Source organism: Dromaius novaehollandiae, chromosome 13 (assembly GCF_036370855.1).
Source record: "Dromaius novaehollandiae isolate bDroNov1 chromosome 13, bDroNov1.hap1, whole genome shotgun sequence".
NCBI lineage: Eukaryota > Metazoa > Chordata > Aves > Casuariiformes > Dromaiidae > Dromaius > Dromaius novaehollandiae.
This window is the reverse complement of record NC_088110.1, coordinates 22,597,717-22,619,112: the sequence shown is the minus strand read 5'-3', so window position 1 is coordinate 22,619,112 and position 21,396 is coordinate 22,597,717. Positions and strand designations below refer to the sequence as shown.

At 46.0% G+C, this 21,396-nt stretch overlaps 1 protein-coding gene across 2 annotated transcripts in view; it reads left to right on the top strand.

Moving 5' to 3' along the window:
- Positions 1-21,396, top strand: part of FBXO31 (F-box protein 31) — a 28,792-nt gene that overhangs the window by 662 nt on the left and 6,734 nt on the right. Inside the window, exons 2-9 of one of the 2 annotated variants that reach the window (XM_064519779.1) lie at positions 7,514-7,585; positions 10,135-10,221; positions 14,865-14,941; positions 16,238-16,405; positions 17,127-17,201; positions 19,036-19,145; positions 19,926-20,079; positions 20,699-21,063. In XM_064519779.1, the coding sequence (XP_064375849.1) occupies positions 7,514-7,585; positions 10,135-10,221; positions 14,865-14,941; positions 16,238-16,405; positions 17,127-17,201; positions 19,036-19,145; positions 19,926-20,079; positions 20,699-21,063 (1,108 nt within the window). The remainder of the gene's footprint in view (positions 1-7,513; positions 7,586-10,134; positions 10,222-14,864; positions 14,942-16,237; positions 16,406-17,126; positions 17,202-19,035; positions 19,146-19,925; positions 20,080-20,698; positions 21,064-21,396) is intronic. The other variant, XM_064519780.1, reaches the window with a different exon arrangement.

Below are 21,396 nucleotides of genomic sequence, written 5' to 3'. Positions count from 1 at the left end.
GGTGGGTGTTCAGCGTGGGGGTCCTGGAGATTGTAGGAGACCCTCGAGGGGTGCAGAGAGGCCTAGGGAGGGGGCAGGGAGCGGAGCTGGGGGTGCAGGTTTTGGTGTCTGGGGAAGGAACTGGGGGTGTAGGGTGGCGGTCTGGTCCCTGGGGCTGCAGGGAGAGGGGTGTCCCCGGGGGGGGCAAGGAGGAGAGGGGAAGAGGTGGACGCTGAGGGTGCAAGGAGACGTGGGTGCAGGGAGAGCAGCTGGGATGTGGTGGTGCAGGCTGGGGGACCCCAGAGGCGGGGGATTTCGGAGGCAGGGAAGAGGAGCTGAACGCTGGTGAGCTGGTGGCCTGCGGCGGGGCTGGGAAGGTCACCCGGGGCAGAGGGTGGCCAGGGTGGCAGTGGGAAGGCCGGGTGTTGCTGGGGTCCCTGGGAAGGTGCCAAGGCACAGCGGCTCCCTGTGGGGACGGTGGCGAAGAGGGTCGATCCTGCGTCCCCTGGGGCAGGCGCCCTTCCTGGTGGTGCTTGGTGGAAAAGTGGCCCCAGCAAAGGGCATCGAGTGTGTGGGGGTTCCCGGGATGGCAGCTGGAGGGGAGGGATGCGGGGGGACCAGCCCTGGCTGGTGCTGCCTCTGTGCAGGATATCCTTGGGGGCAGATAGCAGAGTTGGGGAGTGAGTGCTGAGCTGGGGTATCTGGGGCAGCGGGCACAGGGAAGGATCAGTCCTGAAGGTGTGTTGCAGGGCAGGACTGCGTGGGGGGAGAAAGCTGTCCTTGGGGGTGCAGCTGCGGGGAGGTGGGCAGGCCAGGCTTGGGATGGGCTGTCCGTGCCTGTGGGAGCAGCTAGGTGCTGTGCCTGTCCCATCTCGGGAAAATGGTGCCAGCTTCCCGGGGGCCAGGTTTGCACCTGCATTTCCTGGGAAGTGTGTCCTGCGGGAATGCGGTGTTGCAGTACTGCAAAGCCTGGAGGCATTTCTTCAGTAATGCTTCCAGTCTGCATTGCTGTGGGCCTGCACTCTTAGCTGCAGTTCTTACTCTTTGCTCCTCGTCCTTTACTTCACACCAGTGTGACTCTGTCCTGTTTGTTAATGCAGTGGCTGTCCCACCCTCTAAGTCCTGTCCTGCTGTGTTCATCATCTCTTTTCATAGTATGGTCTTGCCAGGTGCATCTGCTGCCAGCTCATGAAGTCATGTATATCTTTTTGTTGTTGTTTGTTTTCTGTTTTTAATACCAGCAAGGACATCAGGATGAAGAATTTAGACGTGTTAGAGTGGCTGTGCCACAGGCAATGGGATGTGTTCGAATGTGTGAAACCTTGCAGGAATGAATTCATGCCTTGTCAGCACTCTCTAAGAACCCTTGGACAGTACAAAGGCTGTACCCAGAAAATGTATAGCAGAGCATTCTTCTCCCTTAGCTCAGCATGAGATGGTCCTATTGTCCCAATAACTTAACATTGTTTTTTGGAGACAGGCTTCTCTCTTCAATTCTTATGCTCCTCCTAACTCTTTTTTTGGTGTTTCCTCTGATGTATCAGTTTCCACCACTGTCAAAGGGAGTGTGTCGAGCTAGGTGGACTGCTGCTTCGATTGAGCGAGGTAATTCTGGTACCAAAGCTGTGGCATGCCAGATGTTCTGAGCACATAAGGGTCAGGTTCTTCACTGAAAAACTTACTACGTTTACAAAACTGTTACTGCAAACTTTTAACCAGTTACGGTTCTCCAAGCTGTTCTTAATTTGGATTTCTCCTTGCACTGTTCATAGTGCTTTATATTGCTCTGCAGACACTGTAGAAGTAATTACCATTGTGGTGGTACTGTAACTTCAAATTTCTGTATTTTGCTCACCATTTTATGGGCTATTTTGCAATGAATATCTCTACATACGCTGTTACATGTACTGAGCTAATGAATGTCTTCGAAGGCATACACCGTGTGTGTGCAACTATGTGATCGGTGCAACTCCTTGGGCACATATATGGACTTCAGGTGTTACTATGTAAATACACACATAAATTTAGAATGTCTTGTACAGTATCTCCATATAGCAGTACATGGATGATGTGATAGTCAAAGATAAAATTGAACTACTTAGAACCTTCTTTCAAAGACAAGCCACTTCCTGAGTGAGGATGGTCCTTAAGTGGATGTTTGTTTCTGTCTGAGGTTAAGCATGACATAATATATCTTTCTGTGAAACTGCAGATCCTAGAAACAGAGCAAGAGCATGTGTGCATCTCCTAGCATATTCCTCCTCGTACTGATGGCTTGTTCACTCTGAAGCCTACTGATCATGTTGCAGAGCAGTGCTCTTTGAGGAAGTAACTGGTAAACTTTGACTTCAGGCCACTTTCAGTTGCATGTTGCAAAAGTATTAGTGGTCCCAGGAATGCACAATGGTAAGGAGATGGGGGGAGGAAAAAAAGCATGTCCTAAAATTAAACAGAGCAATTTTTTGAGAGCTGCGGACTGTTGCAGTGTTCTGTTAGCTGTCTTCTACCTTCACCTTGGGTGGGAGCAGTGCTGAGTGTAAATGGAAGCCCAGCTGTTGCCCAGGTCAGTTGGGGCACTCAGGTGAGTGGGGGCATCTTGCTCTTGCACTGTTGTAGACCGACTGTTTTATAACAGTTTTGAAAATGTTTCTGTGATTAGTGCAAGTGTCCGGAGGGTTTGTCCTCCTGAAAGCGAAGGAGTGGCTTTGCTAGTGATTCTGAGCTGGGAGAGTGATGGGATTAACCAGAGGCAGTTGTGTAACACTGGCAGCAGGAGTGTTTGGACTGTTGTCCTTTTATCATTGCAACTGTTTGGGGTAAACAGTGTCTCCGAATTGCTCCTCTGGCAAGAGCAGGATTGCAGTTACTTTCACATTATGCTATAAATAGGAGATTGCTGATCTCTGCAGTGGGCGCAGAACTAAAGCATGTTTTACCCCTGCCGATAGCCTAACTTACCTTGATTAATACCTGATGGTCCATTTTAAATGGTAAACACTTCTGTCTTAAAATAAAATAGCACAAATGCAGCAGGACACCTGAAAGCAGACCAGTAGTTCAGAATAACTAGATCTAGAAGTTGTATGAAAAGGCTTTTGTTTGTAAAAACAATCCCCAGTAGTTTTGAAGCCTGCTGAACAGTGTCAGCCAAGGTGTTAAAGATACTCAGTAAGTTTTACAGAAAGAGGTTCCTAGGGAGGGGAGTGGGAAAACAGATTTATGTCCTCAGTGGGGGAATTGCTGCATGGAGTCCAGCTCTTTACAAGACAGTAGAGAGTCCGTGCAGGAGTTTGATGTACAGCTGCTCCCACAACAGGAACATTTTTTTGTACTGCTGCACTCTATTAAATGCAAAGGTGGTTTTAATAAGTCACAAGACTTTCATCTCCCATTGCGTGAGGTTAAAGCACTGTATAGTGTGTTTCTTTGGTGAACCCTGGTGGGCTTTTCTTCATCTCTGACCATGTTCTTTGTTAAGGATTGCTGTCTAAAAGCCAATGGTTTGCTGTTTCTTGCTGCTGGTGGCAGGTGCTCACTAACTGTAGGCTTCCTTCAAGGGTTATTGCTCTTGCTTAGATCTGTTTAAGTTGTAGATCTGAAACTATTGATCTCTTGCTTTAGGGTTTCCCCAGATGCTTTCATTTGCTGCAGATCGTATCTCCTTTTGCTCAGCTTCTCATTTGCAGCTGCAGAGTATCTCGGTGGTAACTACAAGCCTTCCCCTGGGAGAAATGTTTGGGAAAGTATTTGGTGTATTTTAATCTGACAGTTCAGCTTTTGGAAACAAGAAACTGGTTCCAAATTTGTCCACCAAGTATTCCAGAGATGCTAGTCCAAGAATCTTCCATTTTTTTTGTCTCTGAAATAATCCAGTGAGCTTCTGTGCCTTCTGTTCTGTGTACAGCCTTGTAAACATGCTTTTACCCAGGCATAATTAGAGGACTTGATTCATTAGGGCACAGCTGAAATTTAGCAACAGTAAGGCTGTCAAGGTTTACCAGACATCCTAATTTTCTCTGTATTATGGATGTCCATATACAGTAACTTGCAGCTGCTTACTGGCATTGCAATGCTGGGAAAGAGGCAAAAAAAAGCAGTGATTTGGCCTTTGATATAAGGGCTCTTCTGTACATTGATTGATGGAGCCACTTTTTTACTGCATTGTTTTTGGCAGCCAGGAAGAGAAAACAATTTACCTGAAAGCTGTTCTCAAAAAATTGGGTTTTGAAAGATAGTAGAAGTGCTTCCTGTTTCTAGAAGATTGTGTAACAACTGCAGGAAAGGATGTGTTCGCCATGGGGGAGATCACGGATGAAAGTGGGCCTGGAGAAGAAGCAGGACATGCAGAACTAGGTGTGCGACGTCTCCTTTAGCAAGGAAAATGGACTGTGAGGCTTAGAGCGTATGGTGAGAGCAGCACAGGGAGTACGTTACATTTGCAAAAGTATTAGTGCAGTTCGTAATATATGGGGACTACCTTCCCAAGTCCTGTAAATTCCTGTGCGTGTGACCATGGAAACAGCACTGTGTCACCACGGGTTTGGTTAATCTTTCAAGCACTCCTTATAAACCTAATGTAACAGACTTTCCAGCTGGTCAAATGAGAACTTAAAAACCAATATCCACCCTTGCCTTTGAAGCAGGGTTTTAGGTAGCTGGTTTGTAACCACATTAATTTCACATGTGAATTTCTGTGTCTCTTAACTCTTTGAAATACTTCCTCAGTGAGCTGTAGCACTGAGATATGTTTCCTTAAAATAGACTTAATTGCACTGAAGTAGAATTTCCCAGAAAGCTTGAGTCCCTCAAAGCTTTTTCTGGAAAAAAGCTTTCCATTCTCTGTGAAGAAAACCGTATCAGTTTTTCTTTTCTGTAACTACGTTGACACTTTACTTACTGTTAATTTTATGCCCCTCTTGTCTTCTGGATCATCAAGCGATGGCCAGCTTTTTTGCTTATGATATCTGGAATTTTTGTAGGGACTGAGAGTCGAGAGACTTGTTTTTCCATCAAGCTGCTCTCGTGGTGTTAACAGCTCGTGAGTCAGAGCGGCTGAAGTGATGCCCTTATCCAGAGTTGAGCAGTCAGCCTGGGGTACTGACGGACCGTAGTTAAGTTTGCAGAACGAAACAGGATAAGCATTAGCTATTATAAAATGAGATGAGTTTTAAAGGACAATTTAAAAATGACATTTTTTTCTTAATAACACTTTCTATAAGCTTTGGGTGTCCTAACGTCAGATAGTGTGTGGCAATAAGAAAATTCGGTGTTTCTGTTTTTTCTTTTTCTCTCTTTGGCAGGGGTGCTTGTTGTTATTTGGGAGAACTTTGAATCTTTTCAGGAAGGATATGAACTACAAAACTTAGGAAATACATCCTTAGTGGTGGTTTTGCTTTCTTATAATTTCCCTGTTGGTTACCAAGGTCACTTTCATGCAACTGGGATAGAGCTTTAACATCAAATCCCTTGCTGCCCCACCCCGTTGTTTTCAGGATATCTGCTGGTAGTCTGTCTATTGTAGCACTGAACTGAGACTGCCCTTGAAGTGATTTTCAGGTGCAGGAAAAGTGCTATGCCGGAAAGAAATCGGGACCTTCTGGAGGAGGAGAGAATGTCACTGTGCTGGTATCGCTGTTAAAGAGCAGCATGGAGCAATGCCATTTGGGCAGGTTCCTCTGCATGTCTCCTCCCTTTCTGATGCAGTCTAAGTATCTTCAGATGACAGCATTGAATTTAATCTAGCTGCAATGCCTGCTGCACAAACTGTATGTGACTGATTCTGTGGCCAGGTGCATATTTGTTTACATGAAAAGAGCTGTCTGTTTCCAAACAGCAGGCTATAACCATCCTGCTTGTCACCTTATAAAGATCTCTAACTTTCTGATCAGCTGAGAAAACATCCTGTTCTTTCCATCCATTTGATGTAATTGGCAAACACATACCCGTTTGTGTATATCTGCAGGTTGAAAGCCTCGCGAAGTCTGGCAGGAGGAACAGACACGGGATGACTTGCAGGATGGGTCTGAATTTCCAGCCTCAGAGCTCTGGTTTCACAAATCTGCAGAACTCCTATATAGGGTCAACTTACTATAGCCAAGTACTAAGCAGCTTTTTCTGTGCTGGGCTGGCTGTACTTTCCTGCAAGTTCGCCTGTCTGCTCTCTGGCTAATTGTACTTCCTCATCCCATCTTGCATTTGATACACTTGGAGCGTCCTCTGGCTTTTGCTACTGAAGTCATAGGGATTTTGCTGCCAACTTCTGCATCTTTTAATGAATGCGTTGTCCCTTCTGTCCGCTCTTACCTTTACTGAGCTTGCTGCTTCTCTTGGAAGCTGGTTCTGATGTTAGCCTAAAGTAACTCAAAGCAATGTTATACAGAGCATGTGTTCCCCAAAGGCAGGCACCCAGGAAGCTTTGTGTGCTTTATCTTCAGATATGTGTACAACTGTATTTACAGACAGAATGGGGTTAAATTCGTTCAGGGAAACTTCTGCTTTTTCTCATACATGGAAAATGAATTCTCAATTTGGAGCAAGTTACCAGCATTAGACCGTGGTATTTGGCAGCTATGGCAGATTGTTAATGCAAGGAAGCTTGTCTGAGGTGAAGTTTCATATTGGATGATTTGATGTGGGTCTTCACAGACACCCTTTTGTATCTGGCAGGTGCTAGGAACTTCTAAGGGAAGCTGGTGTTTGATCTGTAGTGTGGCTGTATTTTACATCAAGGAGAATAGTCTTCCTGACTGAGATATGATGGGGTCTCTGCAGCAGTTTCCTTTTTTTACTGCTTTTTGGGATCTCCCTCCTCTCCTCCCTCCTGTCTTCCAAGGATTTCTTGCAGTGAGATGTTTGTACTTTTATTTTTTAGAGTTTTTTAGAAGCTCACTGCTGACTTCCTGAAAGTGAAATGAGTTATCTCATTTTCTGCTTCAAAGCTGCTTTTAAGAAGCTTGGATTGCTTTGTTTTCAGGGTGTTCTGTCAGCAATCAAAGGCATTTGAGTGTAGAACAGAGCCATCTCAATCAGATGTGCTTTCAAGTGTGACCGTATTTGTACATGCTGATGCCTGTTTTATGTCTCCGATTCATTCTTTTTAAAGTCTGTGACCTTTTTTTTTTAGGATCTTAATAAGCAGTTTTCCCTGTTGGATACCTCAGCGGGAGTAAATAATTACTATACACAATAATGGTTTGATCTAAACAGACAGACTATCCCAGCTGGAATGAGTACATCTTCCACACTTCGTACCCTTTTCAGTCTAGCTGTAAGCATCTGTAACTTTATTGTGCTTGCGTGTTCATCGCAGGCATCACTTGTAAAATGTGTTAGACTCCCAGTCCTGGACTGCAGTGAAATTACACCTAGCTTTCCTCTTTCACTTCAGACCAGCAGAAAGATTCCCAGATTAATGTGGCGACTTGCAAGCATGCGTGTAATAAGAGCTCTTTTTTGTTCAAACTGTAGATATCAAGATCTGGGTAGCAAACACCTTTGAATCAGTTGATTGATGTTATTGTCTGTGTCATTGCAGAATATGGCGTCTGTGAAAACTTACGGAAACTGGAGATCACGGGAGTGTCCTGTCGAGATGTTTATGCTAAACGTAAGTGATAAAGCTGATGTAGATCTGTATGTCTTTGTTTAGTACCAATTTTGAAAGCACATACATGCCGAATATTTATTAAACTTTAACAGTAGAAGTTATTCAGACGTGCTTTCTATTGATGGGAGTTTTATCTTTGAAATTGAAATATATGGGGCTTTAACATGAAACAGATGCCAAGATTTGGGATGTCTCTGTCCCTGACTCCTTTGCTGGGGAAAAAGGCACTGGATTTAAAAGCTTATAATGACAAGTATATTGAGAGTTTTTTCTTCCTTTCCTGTTTGTTTTACCCTTTTCAGATCTTGCCACAGAATTAACTGGTATTTGTCAAAGCTGGAGGCTTCCCACACCCTAATGTAACCAAGTCTTACCCGTAATGGTAATTCCACTACCCTAGGCTTCCCTTTGCACCCAGTGAAATAACACTCTGCTGTGCTGACATTGGGAAAGTGCTGTAGGAAAAGGGATGAACACTCCTTTGGCCTGCTCCTAAAGGAGGAGAGCGTGGCAGGGCTGGGCTTCTGCAGAGGTGTCCGTATGTTCTGGGAACGGCTGTGAGAGTGGGACACACACTCTTTAGATCTAACGTGCTTTCTGCAAGGTTCATGCACGTCTTCTATTTTACAGTGGGGCTGGGGGGGCATCAGAGGGGAAAAAACAAGTCAGGGTAAGGACTGAATAGAGGCCTTCATCCCCATGTGTTCTAAGTGAGGCTGGCTCTCTTGTCACCAAATCTTGCCCTTTCTAGTCAAAAGTTGAGCTGATTGCTCAGAAAGCCTGGCTAGGCCCCAGAGAGCTCTCACGCTAGCACTGCCAGCCTGTGTTATCTTGGCTCCACCACCACAAATTGTTATGGGGTTACCTGTGGTCTGTAGGAAAAAGAACAAGATTTAACCTGCAACACGAACTATGGCTTCTGGCTGCTCAAACAGGATTCTGCTTTATGAAACAAAAGCAGTAGGTGTCCCAAGTTGCAGTCATGAGAGGTCTACATAGGCTTTGCAGACCCAAAATTAGGCTCAGTTTCTACACATGCTGTATGTGTTGAGCCTTGAAGCAGTGATGATCTCAAGCATTGATCTTCCTACTGTAAAGGAGTAACTTCTACATTTCAATCCCATCTTTAATAGACTTGCTGAGCATCCGCAAGCAAATTACTGCATCACCTAGTGACCCTGTTTACATGTTTGTGTATTGGGAATGGAACTGCCTAGTTTGCCTAGGGATGTGTGGGGGTTAAGTGGGAAGCTGACCCAGCACTCAGATGTCTACAGAGAAGCCTGATCAGCGCTTGAGGCCTCCCCTGCTTGCCATTCATTCTGGGATCTCTGTCAGCCAGTGTGATGCTGCTGCGGTAACTGCCACATAGTGCATACCTTATCAGATCTTAATTCTGCATTGCCAGTCTTACATGGCAAGACATCTCTTCATGACCTGTATTCTTTCCACTGCAATAGTTCCATGGTTCAGATTTATTACAGTGATGTTTAGTGCATTTTATACACAAGTAATATGTAAAAATTGCCTTATTGGCTCAGAACAAGGGTCTTGGTCTAGCACAGTATTGTATCCCCCTGCAGTGGCTATAAGCAGTCCCCCGGGGAAGAGTGAGAAGAGCGCAAGCATGTATGATACTTTCTTAAGTACTCTCCCAGCTTCTGACTAAATTCAGCTTGGGGGATTTCCAGAGTCTAATGTGGTTTGTCTATTTAGTAACCCTCGATAGATCTGTCTTGCAAGTATTTGTCCAGTCTTCCCTTGCACCTTGTTTTTTTATCGATGACATCCTTTGGCAAAGAGTTGCACTTGACATGAAGAACACCTCTGCAATAAACTTTATTTTGTTTCTTAATAAGAGCTGTGTCCTTCTCTGTTAAGCATTCTTAACTAGCGTGCTTCCTCTGAAGTCAGACTGCAGCTCTTTCTGGCTTTCAGGGATGCACCACCTCAGCTCTCCTGCTCGGATTCAAGTTTGCGCTGTTTGCCAACACTTAGTGTTTCTGGAACCGTTTCCTGGTGGTGTGTCCCCATATTCTCTATTGTCCTGCAATCCTCTCTAATTGCAGAAGAGTTCATTTGAGTCTACTAGCAGGACTCATGTGCACCTTCTTGTCCACTGATTGTGCTTCTCTAAGAAGTAGTGTGGGAAATTGGGAGCTCTTAGCCCAAGTGTTAGAGACCATAACTAATCCAAGGCCTGGGCTACCATCCATTTAGTTATTTGGCTAAATGGTCTTACTGAGACAGTGAGGCCCATTGCTGTCACGCTACAGAGTTTGAGAGAGACCCTGATTACACTTCAAATTCATTGGACGCCATTGGTAAATATTGCCTGTGGGAATGTAGAATATGCCAAGTTCGGTATCCTGCTAACTGGATATGTCTGAGGCTGGGGCTGAGGGAAACAAATCAGTGCACTACAACTGGTAGTAAAGTCAAAAGGGAGTTTGACTTTCATGCATAGCTGGTCCAGATTCATCTTACAGTTACGTGCTGGTTACAGTGGAGTGGAGTTCTCTGGTACTTAACCTGCTGTGTCTGTTCAGGTATAAACCCACGAGTGAAGTCGGGGCGTTTTATGAAAATCCTTCCCGACTACGAGCACATGGAGTACAGAGATGTTTACACCTGCCGTACGTACCTCCTGCTGGTTGATGCTTCCTGCACTAAGCACACACAAGGCGCTGCATGGAGTGTGACGTGGCTTTAAGCAAAATACTTTGGGGTGGATCTTGGGAAGTGCAAGGGGGGTTGGTTAGTCAGTTCTTGCCTGTTGCTCGTTAGTGGCTTATTCTGGCTCTGTAAAGTGACAGTGTGAGTAGGACAGGCAGTGAAGAATGTTAGTTGTCTTTTGAAGTTCTTTGAGTTAGAAAATTGCCCTGATTAGGTCCAGAAAGAAGGGTCTCTGAAGAATGTTCACCATAGGGAAGCATTCACTGTGCTTCTCGTGGTTGGCTCTCTTCTTAGAAGGAAGTATTCAGATACTCTGGTGAGGACTCCTGAAAGTGAGTCTAAATAAGCTTTCAACTTTCAGAAAAGCCTGCCTCAATCCAGTGAGCTGCATTCAGGTCTGCAGGCTTCCCCAGTGAAAAATTCAGAGGGCTCCCATGCTAATTCCCTCCCTGGACAGTGAATTCTCCTACATAGCACGGATTGCTCTAGCAGAGTGTTTCCTGAGGACACAGGTAGTGGCATTTCAGAGAGATTAATTTGCCTTGTTCAGCCAGGAAGCTACTCTGAGTAAACTGTTCTTCCCCTCCTGATATTGTTTTGTGGGAAGAATAGCAAAATACTGGGGTCTAGTGCTCGCTGTTCTGCAGGAGCTGGGGGGAATGGTAGTTACATTAAATCAATAAAGAAAACCGGTATGGCTTAGCATTTGGAGAGGGGTATCAAGCTGGCCCTAATGCCTCTTTGGGGATGCGTAATAAGGTCACTGCAGACAAGTGCTGCAAACTCAGGTTACTAACTCACTGGTGCTTGGGAATGTAGTTTTTGCCACATGCTAATGAGTGGCATGGATGCTGCAGACTCACCTGCCCTTTACACAGTGGTTAAACATTGGCTGTTCAGGGAGGGTTTAGAGCAGACCGTGCTGATCATGTCTTTAATGTGAGTCGTGACAGAAAAGCAGCAACAGTGCTGCAGCAGGAATCAGTAGAAGTTTTAGGTTTGGCAGTCCTGCCTGTCAGCACCAGCCTTGTTCCGGAGCTGGATGGGAAGGAGAGCTGCCCTTCGGGATGTGGGCTTCCTTTGCAGATCGCTAGCTGATTATTTGCTCCAAGCATGCAGTTTGTGGTGGTTCTGAAGTGGCATTTTGTGCTGTGTCCTCAGTTGTTAATTTTTTAGCTGCAGCCCAAAACTTCTGATGTCTAATGCCCCTTTTCTCTAAAGGCATTTTGCATTACAGAACAGCCAGCGTGGTTTAAGAGGGGACTGCCCATTTTCCCCTTTTCGTCTCCTGTGTGTAAAGGCTGAGTTGTCTAAGCATATATTATGTGAGTGCTCCCTAATCCATATTCGTGCAGTGTTAGGTTAGCTCAGACCGCTTTCTGTGGAGTTTTAAGCTGGCCTGGCTGACACTTAGTGAAGTAGACAGCTCTCTCTGCTAGCAGGCCGGTCATCACCAGCTGGGGGGCAGTAACTGCTTAAATTGCTGCAGCTCAGTTTGCTTGTAGATATTGCCACATCCTGAGAGTCCTGGAGAACTGCAGTGGATTCAGCTCCTTTCACATCAATGTCAGCTACCCCGGCTTTAAAGGCTGCAGATTTCAGTGAGAACTTCCATATTTGGTATTTGCATTTATCTCTGCCGGTGCCCTCAAAGCTGGAAGCAGATGATGAAAGAAGATTTAGTTAAAACGATGGCATCTGAAAGCCTCTGCTCTCCTTCTGTTTTAATAACCCATCTTGGGGTTGTAACTCGTCTGTGCGTACCCAAGGTGTTTGCTGTGGTGTGCCAGCTCTGTGACGCTTGCTTGAATCGCCCTGCATTTGCTCGGTGTCACTTCCTTGGGATGGAAAGCACGGGCATTAGACCTTTCCCAGGCTGCCTTCTGCCGACGGGAGCTTGGGCGCTCACTGCTTTTTCTAGCCCTTCCCCAGCTGGATTCAAGCGCCTTTCAAGCTGCCCTTCCCTCTGATGAGCGTGCGGCGCTGCATGTGGTAATACCCGGACTGCGTGGGGGTTGCACTGAAGTTTCCTGCAGATGTGTTTTTTTTTTTTTTTTACCATTTGTGAGGACCTGGCCTCAGAAATTCCAATGGGCAAGAGTCGTCTTCAGGACTGAGAAGGGCTGGAGGTGTGTGTAGCAGAGGAGAGCCTTGGAGAAAGACCCCAGTGCTGTTTCCTTTTGAGGGAACAACTGCCAAACTCATCCTGTCTCCCCAGCAGGGAGAGCCAGAGCTGGAATTGATCAGGTTTTCCCTGTGCCGGGTAGACCTGCTAGTTTGCTGGGGGCCAAAGACGCTGCAGCGGGAAAGCCAACAGATACCAGGCCTGAAAAATGAAGCTAAGCTTTTGCTTAGAGAATTGTTCCAGCTTTTAGCCAAGTACTGGCACTTTGCCCAGTAATGTCCTTTTTTGAAAGAGCAAGAGGAGGAGGAGGAATTCCCAGGAACCTGAGCAAAGGAGAGAGACATCTTAACCGTTAAGGTACCCCTGCTATGAGTGTTAGTGTGAGGGAGTGTAAGGCTGCAGTCTGTATCGCGGGCTGCTCATCTGGAGACTTCTGTGGCCCCAGGCAGCCTTCTGTGTTTACTTGCCCACAGCAGTGGTGCGAGCCTAGCACAGAAGCTGCTCTCCAGTGGGAAGTATTCTTCTGGAGTCAGAAGACCAAACAGGTTTTTGTTTGCCTCCTCCCTCCTTTGAAACCGCAGGTTTCCAGGGGATCGGGGCAGCTGGTGAAGTGGACTGTGTGTGTGACTCAGCCAGGTTTCCCGCAGCGGCCTGGCCTCGGCGAGCTGAGCTGCAGCTGGAGCCGGCTGTTTGCTCAAAGCGAGCCCACGAGCTGCCCTCAACAGGCGTGTCGTGGAGCGAAGGGCTTGCCTTGCTAAACAGACACTTCCCCGCTGTTGGAAAGTCTGTCAATAGTCACTACAGCTCGGAGAGCTCAGGAGCTGGGGGAGGAGGAAGAAATACTCATCACTCGTGGGTAGCTTAGCATCAAGTTTTCTATCCTAAAAATAAAGAAAAGGCTGGGTTTTATCAGCTCCATGCAGGCAGGGTGGAAAAGGCAGATTGTGGTGGGTGGAGCAGCTTATGCACATACCATTTATTAATATGTAATTACTGTGCTGAGACAAGAAGGCTGGGAATGTGGTTTGCTTGGTCTCCTTAGTGCTGTTTATGGTGCGCACTGTTCACTGGGTGAAACCAAGCCATTAATCTCAAGTTGTTTACTGCATGGGAAAAAGGCTTCTCCAGGCCTGTTGGCAGCAGCTCTGGACAACCCTCCCCAGTGCCCTAGACCTCCATGGAAGTTCTCTGCTTTGGTGTAGTGAAAACACTCATTTGGTTCTTGCTGTCGTAAGTAGTTAAAGAAACAAAGCTATTGTAACAGCTGCACTGAAACACAATTCTTCCTGTAAATTTTGCAAATTTGCAAAAAATTTGCAAAGCAAAAACCATTATTCAAGCAGGTCATGTAGGCTTAAACTGATTCATGCGACCTTCTGAGTTGGCCATGAACATCATTCTAAGGAGATGTAGTATCTTCTCGCCAGATGTGAGAAGGGAGGACTTATTACCTGCTTCCCTTTTCCACCAAATGGTATGGAACATGGAAATAATTTCTATCCTCTTGTTCTCTTCCAGAACACCTTCTGTAGATTGTCTGTAATGTCTTCCTGTGAAGGTTACTGGTCATGTCAGAAGATTAAGTGGACAAAATTCATGGTTGAATATATTAGGACTGGAAGCAAGTAGCGTATATAAGCTTTCCTCCAGAGAGGGGATTTGTTAGGCTAGTTCTGTAATAGGCTTTTTTCCCAGCTTGCGGAAAACTTTCCTTCTTGTCCTTCGATTTTGGTAGGATTGAAAGCTCTGAGATGAGAAACTGGGAAGCCTCATATGCTGCAGTATGCTTTAAGAGGGACCTGGAAGCAGTTTTCAGGAAGTGGTGAGAGGCGGAAGCTTACTTAGAATTGTTAAGGCCATTATTGAATTCATAACACCACCAGATTTCCTGAGCTGGAATGGTCTGTGCGCTTCAATGGGGCTGTCTCAGTGGCTGATCTTTAAGGAGAACTTTTAACACTGGGGACAAGTTTGTCTATACAAGGAGAGGAAATTCTTTTAAGATGTTCAGATTTCCCTATTCCTCACTGGTTTGCAGTCTGAGGTATCAAGTACATTTTTTCTCTTTCTTTTTTCTTTTTTGAACTGGAGAAGGCAGATAATTTATTTGTTATTAGCTCCTGTTACATCATGTGATTTGCATCAGTAGGACTGTGTCGCAAAGGTTTTCTGAGAATTCCTGGTGAGCTCTCTGGTTGTGTAAAGTCCTGGAAACTAGCTCCTGCTGCTGCACTGGGCTAGGAGCAGAACTACAAGGCAGAACAACGTAAACTTGTGTGAACTTGCGGCAGGTCTCAGTTCAGAGCTGCCTCGCTGTGTTTGGGAGTAGACAGTTTTCTCTTCCCTAGTAAAGACTGTGGTGGGTAGTACTGATCAGTGTCATGTGCAGTTTGGCAGTAGTCTTCCTTTTTCTTTCTTTTCCCGAAATCCCAATTCCTTACCTTGGTGTGCTCACTTCAGTGTCTCACTGTTCCCTAGTGCTGCACCGATACCGACACATCTTGGGATTGTGGCAGCCAGACATTGGGCCCTATGGGGGACTGCTGAATGTGGTGGTGAGTATCTCCTCCTAAGGGCTGTGGCGTAGAGGACTGATGAGAGTCTTTTATATGCCCCTTTCTAGAACTGTTTGCTCTTCTGCCACTTGTTGAAGTTGGCATTCACTGCATGGCATTAAGAAGTCTGAAGAGGCAAACCTCAAGCAAGTAATTGGAACAGAGGTTGCTTTTTGGATCCTGTCATCATCACCACCTTTCTCCAGATAGTCCTTCCTTGTGTGCCCCTGTGGCCCTTTGGAGTGCAGTTGAAAAACTGGCCCTTCACTTACTGCATGAGCTTTGTCTGCAACTGAACATTTTGCAGAGGGTTGCATGCTTGTGTTCATGCACCTCTGTCTTTTTTGTAGTTTGTCATACTTTCCTCCAGCGGTGCCTGAAGACTAACATATCAGATGTAGAGATGGTGATATATGGGTAGTGCAAGACCCATGGAGTCTGCTAGCTCTTGTGCTGCTGGGGAGAACAGTTAATGAACAACACTTGCCTCTGGATTGTTGACAGCTGGGCAAGAAGTTTGCCTGAAGCCCTTATTCTTTGCATCATGGCTCATTAGCTGACAGGTTAACTGTAACAAATCACTAGGGCCAGTGTAGCTCTGGCCTTCTGGTTTTGCAAAAATCTGTTCCACAAACTGGTGTAAGAGTGCATCTAGCTGCACCAGTGCTTACTCAGTATAGTCAGCTTACGAAGAAAAGCGTTTCTCTGTGGTACTGCTCTGCTTTTGTCTCAGATCTCTCCATTTAGATGATACTTCTCTTTCAGAGATTCGACGGTTTGAGAGGAAGGAATTAATTAGGTATGCAGGAAGAGGGCTAGCACTTGCGCCTCTCAGCAGAGGGGATTGCTGCTTTCTTTGCTGCCTGGGAATAATAGAGCAAAATGATTCCTTGTCCAAAAGGCAGAGATTACTGTGAGGAGCAGAACTCCTCTATCTGAGTATCTGCCAGCATGAGCTCTCAAACCAATTAGAGCTTGACTAGCTTCAGTGCAGTCTCTCCCTCCAGAGCCTGCCCACCAAGGATGCAGCACAAAGTCCTTTGCAGTAATAGAGGCCTGATTGTTTTCCCATGATGCAGAAAGCCTCATAAAGAAAGAAACCATCTCCCTCTTCACTGAGGATGTGCTGTGAGTGCATATGGTGTGGTTTAGTTGCTGGAAAGCAATTTGGAAGTGCAGCGAGCTGTTGTGCAGCCCCTACCCTGTAGCAGAAAAGGTCCAGGAGCTGCTTGCTGCAGACCGAATAGAAAGTGCGTAAGGCTGATCTCGTTTGCTCTCTCTCCTACCCCTGTGCAGGTAGACGGTTTGTTCATCATCGGGTGGATGTACTTGCCCCCTCATGACCCTCATGTTGATGATCCAATGAGATTCAAGCCTCTCTTCAGGATTCACCTCATGGAGAGGAAATGTGCCACAGTTGAGTGTATGTATGGCCACAAAGGACCTCACAATGGCCATATCCAGGTGAGCTCCCCTGACACTTTCCACATTTTTCCTTCAACTGTCCAAGGTGCAGTGTGTTTGTGTGCATGCGCATTGGCTCTGGAAGTGGGCTCAACAACAAACTTTGAGAAGTTTCTTTAAGGATGTGACTGCCACCGCCCTGCGGTATGTGTGGATGCCAATTTTACCCTCATGGTGTGTCTGACAAGTTGTGTGGGCTGTTCCCTGCTCTGTGTTTATTCACTGGCAATTGTACAGCTTTGTGTTATACTCTCTTTTGCTGGGCTGGCTAGCTCAGGGTGGGACGCGTACAGGCTGGGAGAGAGGATGCGTAAAATGGCCTTATACAGCTGCTGGTCTTGTCCGAGCAGACACGCAGACCTGTTCTGTTTTCCAGCTGTCTCTTAAATGAGAACTTGAGAAGGAGACTGAGCGTCATCCATTCGGTATGCAGGATGCTCCGAAAAGCTTCTTGAGGAGTTGTTTCCTTCTCCTTGAAGCAGGAAGCTCAACTGGAGAAGCAACTTGAAATTAGAATCCTCCATTAGAATGTGTTGCTTTTACTGCCTTTATTTCTCTGTCCTGCAGCTGAGGCACTTGGTATCACTTGATGATTTCTCTGTTGTGGCGAATGCAGTAACAGTTACGTTAACCACTTGTTTTAAGCAGTCTTGGTTGCGTTGTCCTAGTCATCTCTAATCAGGTCTGTAACCTGTTAATTTCTCCTCCATGTAACCTGCAGATTGTAAAGAAGGACGAGTTCTCCACAAAATGCAACCAGACAGATCACCATCGAATGTCAGGGGGGAGGCAAGAGGTAAGAGTGCTTTGCCAGCAGTCTGCCTGAAGGCTGCTTGGATGTCCCCTTTCTGAAGATGCAGCATTACTGTCTTATCTAAGATCGTACTAAAGTTGAGATCTGAGAAATGGCCTTCCAGGTTGCAGTTTCTGTAGATCTGAACATACTTAAAAACTGAAGATGATGGTCTCTGGCTCTTTAACTCAGATCTCTTTTTAGGTGGGTAGAATTGATTTGTGACTTGAATCAAAACTTGAAGTGGCCACATCTTTATGCCTGCCAAAGGTTAGCTGTACATCACATTTGGCTCTGCAGCTTTCCTGTTTAAGGAGCATTCATAAACAAGCTGTTAGAGACTTGCAGGATCCTGACGAACCTCTTCTGCAGTTCGCCAAGGTGTTGTTTAAGGATCCAGTATATAGGATCAGTTCAGTGTTGTAGCTGCAGAATGTCTGGGTGGACACCTTGTGCCTAACCTCAGCGGACAGCAGGTGTCTGAGCAGGCTGTGATGTCCATCCATCCTTTTAAGCAAAAGGCTGTTTCGGGCAATTGTCATTAGCAAGGTGCTATTTTCCCTCAGTACTGAGGTATTTGATCCTGAGCATCCTTGTTCTTCCTGTGCCAGGACACCTTTCACATTTGACAGCAGACCTGTCTATGGAAAGACAGCAGCATGCGTTGTACTCCGTGCAGCACTCGCCAGACTCTGATCTCTGTCATTGCTGTCTGTATAAACAAAGTCTTTCAGGCACAGGCCTAACACTGAGTACCAGCTGCACTGGAATACCTACTTGGCAGCAGGGACCTTTCCACTGCTTGTCTGTTTGGCCAAAGGATTAAAAGCTGCATTTAGTAGTTTATCCTGTATCTGCAGTATCTCAGCTATGGCCAGCAAAGCAGATTCCTAACTCAAACTACATGTTTTTAAGATGCGGGTATGAATGTTGAGACAGAAGCTTTCAGCTAATAGCTGTTCCAGGTAGTGGTGGTTGCTGCCAGGAGCCTAGCTGGTTAGACATGACAAATCTGATACTTCAGTTGCTTCTAACCAAAGCTCTGAAACGTCTGTCTACTAGTGGGAAACAGCTGGGTGAAAGGTTTAGTTAAGTGTTTTCTGGTTCTGTAGCAGATGAGAAATGCTTTAATACTTTCAAAGCACTGTGTTAAATGTGTGTGGTATTATGGTAATTGGAGGATCTGGCTTTAGAAGATAAAGAAAGCACGTTTGTAATATCACTTGATAGGCTGCTATCTTAGAGTAAGCTGTTATCATGCTAACTCATGTTCGGGTATTAACTTGTCAGAGCTGGTGTAGAGGTATGTCAGGAGACATTTTCAAAGCACCCTTTGGATTTAGATGCGTCAGTGTTTAAATGAGCAGGATTTAACCTCCTGAATCTTTAGTGCTTTTGAAAAGCTTCTGCTTTTATATTTAATATGCCAGGATAGGGCACAGGAATCAGCTTATGGGCACACAAACAAATTACTGCAAGGTAAGTCAGAACACAAACAGTAGGTCAGCTAATTTGAAGTAACAGCTGGTGCTTATGCTTTTATTCTAAGGAGGCATAATGGTTTTACCCATTATTTCTTTAAAGCTAAGTGCACCTTGCAGGTGTAGGGTAGTTACCATGATGACTACTTCTTGTTCATCTTATTGCCAGGTTAGCTCTGTAGCAATGTGTGCCTGTTCCCAAATCCAGCTACAGTCTGCTGTCTGGCAGAGCGTATGACCTCTCTGTGGCTGCACTGGTGAATTTTGTTGACCTAGTGAAGTCATGCTGGGGTAGCATCACTGTTGCAAATGAAGCAACTCCAGCTTTGCCCTTGTCTCTTCTCCTTGTGCTGCAGGAATTCCGGACATGGCTGAGGGAAGAATGGGGTCGAACTCTGGAAGACATCTTCCACGAACACACGCAAGAGCTCATCTTGATGAAGTTCATCTACACCAGCCAATATGAGTAAGGGCACCAGCTTTTTCTAGGTATTGAGGCAGCTGCAACTTCAAGAACATGTTGGATCGTTTGTTCTAATAACACAATGCTTCCTTATAATGAGTTTTAACAGAACAGGCAGAGGACAGTGACTTTGTTCAGGTTCTGCTGTGACAGGCTCTGTGCAAACATACAGTAAAGCACAGTCCTTTCCAATTGTGCACAGAAATAAGATGTAATGAAAGCAGTAATGATAATGTTCCAGGTTCTTTAGAATAGCTCTGTGCACAGTAAGATGGTTTTGAGTCATTTAACTGTGTTTAGTTTGAAGATGGAGCGAATATCCATGATCCCAAGGGGCTATGTGCTTATTATCTATATTAGTAAGCAATATGCTTTGTACTGCACAAGGCAGAAATTACACAGTTCCTGAGAATTAGTTTTTTAACTGTCACTCCAAACTTCTAATAGGAGCTACTTCGTTGTAGCAGATGTTTAAATATGCTTTGCTTTTGGGTTCTGCAGAAATCCCAGGGAGTGAGGAGGTTTACTGTGACCTTGCTGCAGAACCTCCTGCTGTGCTAATAAGGACTGGTAGAAAGAAAAAGTGGAGGGAGGAAGAGATGAGGGGGGAGTGTTTGCACAGGTGTGAAGCAAAATGTGTTGTACTTGTTGGCATGGCTGAAATCACAGATCCAGCCCTTCTCTCAATGATGACCTAAAGGGACCTAGAAAAGCAGACTGTCAACACGTTCGTCACATGCAGGGGTTCTCTTTTAACCTCCCTGACTTTCTTTTTTTGCATAGCAACTGCTTGACATATCGACGCATCTACCTCCCTCCTAGCAGCCCTGACGACCTTATAAAGCCAGGTCTCTTCAAAGGAACGTATGGGAGCCACGGGCTGGAGATCGTCATGCTGAGTTTTCATGGAAAGAAAGCCAAGGGGACTAAAATCACCGTGAGTGCCTTTTCCTTTCTCTCTTGTCTGCCAAGTAAAGTTTCCTCTCCTTGATGCCATGGATACATAGGAGACAGTTATCTGCTTGGGAGGTAATCGGTTGTTGCCACCCCAAAGCCTGTTCCTCATGGAGACTGGTGGTATCAAGTGAACTTTAACACATGCAGAGTAGCTAGAACCTGCTCTGCAGAGTTTTCTTATGACTCCACCCAGTTCTCCTTTCCTTTCTCTCCCTGATGGCTACTTTCTGAGGGCAGCTGGTAGCGGATCCCTAAAGATCATATGCATCTGTAGAGCAGGTACCAAACATTTGCAGGGAGGGATCCTGATGAAATGCGGTTGTGGCTGTGACTTTGTCTTTCACCCTTGCAAGCACAGCCTGGCTAATAGCATTTGACTAAAATCCCATTTTCAGGACGGGGAATGCAGGAGTGACGCAGGCAGTTCAGGGAGCTATGAATGAGGTCTGAGGCTTTTAGTTGTCAACTCAGTGACTGTAGAATGGGGGGAACTGTTTAGAAAAGCTTGTCCTTGTCAGGTGATAGACATGGGGAGGATGCAGGTATGAACTTTGTAGCACCCTGCCTCTGCAACCGTAGGTGGTGTTTCCTGTCTTTAGGGAGATCCCAACATCCCAGCTGGGCAGCAGACTGTGGAGATTGACCTGGCACATCCTCTTCAGCTACCTGACATCGAGAACCTACGTGATTTTAGTGAGCTCTCTCGCATCGTCCTTGAGGTCCAGGAGCAGGTGCGCCGGGAGGAGCAGGAGGAGGAACAACGGCAGGAGGAAGAGGACTGTTCCCAGCAAGCTGCCTCCCAGCCTGCTGCACAGGCCCTGGGGGGAGAAGGTGCCAAGGGGGAAGAGACTGCGGCTGGAGCTGAAGGGGCGGCCCAGGACAAGGCACCAGCTTCCCAGCCCTTTGTGCTGCCCATGGGAGTCATATCGAGGAATGAAGACTATCCTAGGACCTGCCGAATTTGGTAACAGAGAGTGGTGGTTTTTAAAGCCTAGTCATTCCGGTTACTTTTTGAAACCAAAAAGGGAGTCTTTGAGGCACGTGCTGTATTTGCTTGTCCTCTACCTGCATGCAGATCTCCCAGCCTCCTCTTGCGCCCAGTTTCTCTTCCTTTGCTGCCCTGTCTTTTGTGCTTGTTTGTTCCCTCTGTTTCCTGCTATGCTGTCATCTGCCATTCTGCTTCTTTAGCAAGTTTTATCCTGCTGCGTCTAAATCCAGTACTACCTCTCCTGTATTTTCTTTCTTTTTGTTTGTTTTCTTTTGTTTTCCCCTAAGAACTGCCCGGCTCGTATGTTTG